The 7,312-nt window shown below is 51.4% G+C and overlaps 1 protein-coding gene across 1 annotated transcript; it reads right to left on the minus strand.

Moving 5' to 3' along the window:
* Positions 1-3,336: 3,336 nt before the first annotated feature.
* On the minus strand, positions 3,337-7,312 carry LOC141476244 (keratin, type II cytoskeletal 75-like). The gene is made up of 9 exons (XM_074164879.1): positions 6,671-7,312; positions 5,677-5,891; positions 5,417-5,477; positions 5,156-5,251; positions 4,866-5,030; positions 4,608-4,733; positions 4,166-4,386; positions 3,823-3,857; positions 3,337-3,728 (listed from the first exon to the last, which is right to left on the minus strand). Exons 1-9 carry the CDS (start codon positions 7,310-7,312, stop codon positions 3,337-3,339), a joined length of 1,953 nt encoding a protein of 650 aa, XP_074020980.1.

Raw genomic sequence — 7,312 nt, forward strand, 5'->3', positions numbered from 1 at the left:
AAAGCCACCAGAGGAATCAGAAAGAGAAGTTCCATTGTCACTGATACAGAGGCTGCTTGAGACCACAGAGTCTTCACAGAGTGGGGTGTGGGGGAGTGGAGAACATTACCCTTGAGGGATTCGTGTAACAGTTGGCCAAGGGCTATCCTACCCTTGAGGGACTCAAGTCATCATTGGCCACAGGTTGTCTTACCCTTGAGGGAATCAAGTAACAGTTGGCTGAGGGTTATCCTTCCCTTGAAGGACACAAGACATCATTGCCCGAGAGTTATCCGGATGTGTGTGTCCTGACCACTGTAACAAGTTGCAGCTGGAGAATGGGCAGCCTTCCCTACAGCAGGGACTGGACACCTTTCCTTTCCAAAGCAGCTTGGATGAAGAGGCTCTTAGTTCTTGGAGAGTTAAGAGAGTTAAGTCCTCCAGATCATCCCACAGATGAGTGCAGCAGGTCATGATGAGCAGTCCCAGGGAGGTACAGGGTAGCTCAGTTTTTATGAGATAAAACAAGTCATCCCTCCTCACGGCCTTCCTCCAGGTTGCCAAACACACGGTAGCTCCCTTTCCCGGTAGGCAGCAGGACTTGTTTGTACCATCCCACACGGCGGCTCCACCATGAGGGGGAAGATCTGTCAAGTCAGCTGAATGCCTGGCTGCTGACCACACTCAGCACATGCAGATAAGACGCCCAGGTTGAGTCACTCTGACGTCTTCAGACAAGATGTGGAGATTATACCAAAGCTGGAGTCACTTCAGCCTCCTCCAGGTAAAACTCGATAGACAGCCGGGGCTCCAGCCGCTCTTTCTCATCTCTTACGCAAGGAGCTGCGCACAGCAAAATCATCCACACCGGGCAAAATGTACACTCTGCAGAAAACAGATCAGAGACCAAGCCAGGCTGCAGCTTCGGATCTCACACAGCACAGAGGTTCTGGCAGCACAGAGGGGGATGTCGCAATGACTCCTCACAACGATGCCTATAACGCCGTGTTTCAGAATTTAAAGCTGAGAAGAAACATAGTCTTAAAATCAAGAACAAAAAGAGCTGACTCTTGCCCCAGGCCAAACCCCAAAGTGCTCTTGGCACAGCCCCAGCTTCTCAGAGGCATCACCTTCTCATCGTCTTCACTTTCGGCCAAACCCCAGCCACGTTCCCTGAGCTGTAACCATTCCCCACCGCCTCACCTAGACCTCTTCCCAGGTCTGCAGCTTCCTGACCTGCTATGGGGACACAAGCCGCTCACAGTGGGTTGTTGTGGGACTCCTGAACCACCACTGAAAGCCATTTCTGTCTCTTTGATCTCTTCTTGTGGTGGAGGAACTGAAGCACAGATCAAACACACCAACATTCTTCTCCCATCCCTCCTCCTCGAGCCAGACCAAAGCTCTCACACTTGCTCTCTCTCCAAAGAGGAGACACTGGGGGGGTCTTGTCTGGCTTTTCAAGGGAGCTGATGGCTACCTGAGCCCATGAATTTGGGATGAATTGTGCCTTCCCATCTCTTCATGTTCCCACTGCTGGTCAGTGGAGGGGAGGATGAGTTAGTGGTTCTCAAGCCTCTTGGTGCCCGGAGGGTGCCGAGCTGTGCAACCTGCCTGGCCACGGCCCACTGGTACACCAGAGGAGAGGTGCTTGGCCAACGTCCATGTCCATGCCTACAGGCAGCTGTAGACCTGCCCTCCCACCACGGCCCACAAGGCTCCAACCATTGCCACCTTCCCCCACCACAAAGCAAAGTCCACTCCGAGGCAGGAAACTGAGATGAACTGACAACAGACTGATCTGATGTCTGCTCCCACCCTGCCCCTGCTGATTTCCATCATCAATCAATGTGGTTGGGTCTCTACTGGTTTTGCCACTCTGCTCTGGCAGCGTCCCTGCCCAAATCTCATCAGTTTCTGCTTGTGGTTTCAGCGTACCCCATACAGACCTTCTTCCTGCTCAAAAAACCTGAAATCCAAGAGAGAGATTGACAAAAGCCCTTTCCTAGAAGAGCAGGGATTTGTGTGTTACCAGACCCCTCTGGTAGGATGTGACATGGGCACCAGGGCTCTGAGGGTCTTAGTTGGCATCAAGGCTGAGCCCTAAATATTGGCAGAGGGTATCCTGGAGCCTCCTCATTGATTCAGAAGGTGCTGGACCCTTGTGTTTTGGAGGTTTCTGGACACAGCAAATGAAGACATCTGTGGAAACGACTATACCTGATCCCAAGGATGGAGCTACATCAGGACTTGCCCAAATATTTAACAGCCTCCTGAACTCTTCCAGTTTGGACTGGAGTCAGTTTGGACAGCTCACGTTCACTGCACACTGTGTGAACTGAGCACCCAGAACCCCACCGGTCTTGGTACGGGCTTGGGCTTTCAGGTGCTGCAATGACTGATGAGAGTCAGGAGGCATCACGCAGGTTTGGACATTTCCTTGGCTCCCGTTCAGTTCCCTCAAAAGCACAGTGAACGGAAGAACAACCCACACCTTCCCACTCCCACCAAGATGCTTCCCCAACAGCTAAAGCCACCTTGCCGAGAAGTGGCTTCCAAAACGAGGACACAAAGACATAATGAATGTTCTCTGCAATTTATTGAGAATACGACACACAGAAGAGGAAGGGAGGTGGGGGCAGTACATCTCGTTCCATGTCACAGGAGGCCTGGCACTGATGAGCAAGCTTTGTTCTCCTTAGGAAAAGTCCACGTGTGCCTGAGGTGTTACCAGGTGTGATGGAGAACAAGGACAAGGGGAACTGGAAGCCACTGCTCCACCTGGGGCTACCAGGTGAGCAAAGCTGCCCAGATGCTCCACCCTGGGGCAGTTAATCCTTCTGGCAACCAGCCGAGAAGATGCTCCACCACTGGCTCTGCCAAGGGAGGAGTCCCACTTGTCCCACACCTACCCTGGCCCCGAAGGCTAGTGAATGGAAGCAGCAGGATGTACCACATGCAGAAGCACCCCAAGGATACGGCCATTGAGGAAGGGACATGAGAACAGCGGAAGAGAGAGGAGTTTTATACACATTTGCCACAAGGCAGCCAGAAATGTACAACACAGCAAGAGAGGCAGAGCCTTTCCCTCCTGTAAATCAGCTCTTCGTGCCGGGAATCCACGGGGGAGACTTGGGCTTGGGGCTAAGGAGCAGCTCTCCAGGGCTGCTAATGGGACATGGCACTGCCTTGTCTCCCTCAATGGGACCAAGCCAGGTGGATGAGCTGGTGCGTGGTGGGCCATGAGGGACACAGTTTGTTTTGTTGCCGGAGGCTGGAGCTGGGTTTCAGGAGGCTGGGCTGCTGCCGGGAGAAGAGAGGAGATGCTTCTTTCTGTTTTCAATGTGGCTTTGGGGCTCAGAACCTCACTCCTGAAGACTTGACGGAGGTGGTCGTGACACATCTCCGTACGGAGGACGATCCCCCACCGGAGCTGAAGTTGCCACCTCCGGAGCCGCACATCCTTCCACTTCCAGAAGAGAAGCCACCGCCATACGATCCTCCTCCCATTCCACAGCTGCCGCCCATGCTTCCACCTCCAAAGCCACCTCCTACTCCACAAACGCCTCCTCCCATTCCTCCTCCCATGCCGCTGCCACCTCCGAAACCTCCTCCCATGCTGCTGCCGCCTCCAAAGCCTCCTCCCATGCCGCTGCCACCTCCGAAACCTCCTCCCATGCCGCTGCTGCCTCCAAAGCCTCCTCCCATGCCTCCTCTTCCTCCAGAGACGGTGGTCCTGCCTACCACAGCTGGAAGAGAAGCACAGGTTACATACACGTCACCCATTGTCTGGTTGTACCTCCAAAAAGACATGGTCTGAAGGAAACAGATGCAGATACTTACAGACATTGACGTTGGACATGCCATCGTTGCACAGCCTGTGAGGGAAAAGAGGACCGGTTAATCCCACAGGAGGTGTATGTTTCTTCAGCTGAGAATTTCCCTATTTCCCTTTTTTTACAAGGTTTACAATTCCTGATTCTTTCTGAATTGCCCAATTATTCTTTTAAACAAATGAGCTACCTTGAACTTAACATTCTTATATGAAATATGGAAAACACACTTATGGCTAAGATTTAGAACGAGTGATATGAGATTTATCTTTAGGGTGCATGCAAAGATTTTGCCCACACATAGTATAATCTGTTGAGAAATTAGTCAAAGATATACAAAGAAAGAGAGGTACCTGTACTCCTCTCCCTCCAGCAGCTTCCTGTACATGGCGATCTCAACATCCAGGGCAATCTTGATGTTCAGAAGCTCCTGGTACTCCTTCAGCAAGCGAGCCAGCTCCTCCTTGTCTTTGTTCAGAGCACATTCCAGCTCTTCCAGTTTTACCCTGGCGTCCTTGACGGCCATCTCACCCCGCTCCTCAGCCTCAGCAATAGCTGCCTGCAGCTGCTGGTTCTGAGAAAAAGAAAAGGAAAGGAGTTTCTCAGTTGCCTCCCTCACACCCTCCACTGGAGGCGCCCTTGGGGCAACAACTGGATGGGAAAACAAGCAGGAACCATCAGTCTCCTCCAAAGGACCTGAATTTCAATGACTACGTTTCCCTCACACTGTCCCACCCACCTCAGTCGTGACCCAGCCCGATGCCATCATGCAAGGAGATGCTGAGGAACCCCTACCTGCTTCTTCACGTTCTCAATCTCAGCCCGCAGCCTCTGGACGTTGCGGCTCAACTCTTGGATCTCGATCTTGGTGTTGCGCAGGTTGTCCCCGTGCCTTCCAGCAGTGGTCTGCAGCTCTTCATACTGATGGCATCAAGACAATGTGAGCCATTAGTGACACAATCTACCACAAACTCCAAGTTCCCTTGCTCTGTGACAAGGAACCCAATGATCAGCAGAGACTCTCCCAGGTGCCTTGATTTCTTCCCAACTCACCCGGCTCTGGTACCAAGCCTCTGCTTCGGCTCTGCTGCTCTGAGCAATCTGCTCGTACTGACGCCTGACCTCCTCAATGATGCTGTCCAGATCCAGGTGCCTGTTGTTGTCCATAGACACCACCACAGAGAGGTCCCGGCTGATTGTCTGCATCTGAGATAATTCCTACAACCAAGATGGGCAGCTCAAGTGACTCTCAAGCCTAAATCCACATGGGCAACCTCAGTGTTCTCAGTCACCACAGGCCTCATTGTAACACCAGCCAGCAAAGGGGAAGGGAGAGCTCTTACCTCCTCGTAGATGTATCTCAGGAAGTTGATTTCATCGGTCAGAGCTCCCACCTTGGCCTCCAACTCTACTTTAGTCATGTAGGCACAGTCCACATCCTACAGGAAAGATCACTCACATAGACAACAGCTTCCTCCCATCCCAGAAGAGCTGTTGGCAGCCAATGCCTCCTCTTGGAGGCTGCCCATCTTGGTGCTCCATCCACCCAATGACTTGGCAGCCTTTCCCCTCACCCCTTCTCTCCTAGTGCCTCTGGGACTCACCTTCTTGAGCACCACAAACTCGTTCTCAGCAGCCGTGCGCTTGTTGATTTCTTCTTCATACCTGTGGAAGGGAACAAGCCAAGGTGAGTCTCTTGGACTGCTCATCAGTCAAACCGTAGAACCCCCATTCCCTCCATGGCAACCTCGGTCCTGTTCCTACAGAGCTCCAGAGCAAAGGGAGGACAGGCTGGAGATCTCCCAGCTGCCTCATCTCTCCTCTCTGGGGGCTCCTTTCTTCCTCATCCTGTCACTGCCCTTACTTGGTTTTGAACTCCTCCACATATTGCCGCATGTTCTGCAGTTCTGACTCCAGCTGTCCCCTCTGTGACAAGATTGATTCCAGCTGCCTCCTCAGGTTCTGGATGTAGTTTTCAAAGATGACATCAAGGTTCTTCCTTGGCCCTGAAGGTCCTTGCTGTTGGAGGAGCTCCCACTTGGTGGAGAGGACCTTGTTCTCTTGCTCCAGGAAGCGGACCTGAAAGCCCACAAAGGGGTGTGTGAGAGATTCACCCAGGGAGACATCACTCTACTCAAACCTCCTGCTTATTTGAGATGCCAAGGGAATCCTCTCCCAAATCCCCAACCACGGCTCATTCAAACATCCAAGCTCCTAAAGTGCATGACAAGCATTATTAAATTTTCAGTCATTGTGAACTTCTCGGTTTTGGACAAAAAGGTGTTGCAAATAGAAAACAGCATCCTTCTTTTCCATAGCTCCAGTTTCGGACATTGCTGTCTTCTTCACAGTAGTGAAGTCAAGAAAAGAATAAATTTTTTTTTTCATCAAACTGCAGGTAAATTCTCCTACAAGGGATTCCATATTTCCTTGGCTTCTATTTGAAATAAAAATAATCAAAAAGTGTTGGAAAGGTATTTAACACTCGTAAGTTTATAGAATCAGTTCCTTGTAAAGAAAGTTTCATCACAAAGAAAAGCACAGTAATGAGAACTCTTAGACAATTAAATATACGATGATGACTTTACGCTGAATCACTGGAAATTAGACTGAAGAGATGATGAGGCAAGAGAACCTACAGAATGTTCTTCAGATGTTCTCATTAATCTTCCATTAGCATGAAAATCACATCTATTGTTCAGTATTACTTAATGACACCTTAATAATAACCTGCTACTGAGGCATCAGTCGTGGGAACGTTAACAAGCGCTTGTTGGTAACAAAAAAAATCCCTTTCCACACCACAGAAAGTCATTGAAAATGCCCACCTCCAAACGAGGACAGTCCTAAATTCTCACCTTGTCAATGAAGGAGGCAAACTGGTTGTTAAGAGTCTTAATCTGCTCCTTCTCCTGGTTTTTCACTTGCTGGATTTGAGGGTCAATCTCAACATGGACTGGCCGCAGGAGAGATGAGTCAACTTGCACCGGTTGGATGCCTCCAGAGAAGCCAGGGCCACCAAAGCCACCCATTCCTCCGCCGCCCATTCCTCCGCCGCCCATTCCTCCACCAAAGCCACCCATTCCTCCACCAAAACCACCCATTCCTCCACCACCAATTCCACCACCACCCATTCCTCCACCAAAGCCACCCATTCCTCCACCAAAGCCACCCATTCCTCCACAACTCATTCCTCCACCAAAGCCACCCATTCCTCCTCCATAGCCTCCACCAAAGCCACCCATTCTGCCTCCGTAGCCTCCACCGCCGTAGCATCCTCCCACAGCGATTCTTCTGCTGCCACCCATGTTGTGGAGGCTTCTGCTGCCGTACCCTCCACCATATCCACCTCCTCCACCTCCCCTGGATGAGGAGTAGGAACTGTAACTGATCCTGCTTCTGCCGCCACCTCCTCCAAAGCCACCACCGATGGCAGAGCAAGAGCTGTAGCCCCTTCTACTCCCGCCTCCAAAGCTTCTGCAGACAGACTGCCGAGACAT

The sequence above is a fragment of the Numenius arquata genome, chromosome 29 (assembly GCF_964106895.1).
Source record: "Numenius arquata chromosome 29, bNumArq3.hap1.1, whole genome shotgun sequence".
Lineage (NCBI taxonomy): Eukaryota > Metazoa > Chordata > Aves > Charadriiformes > Scolopacidae > Numenius > Numenius arquata.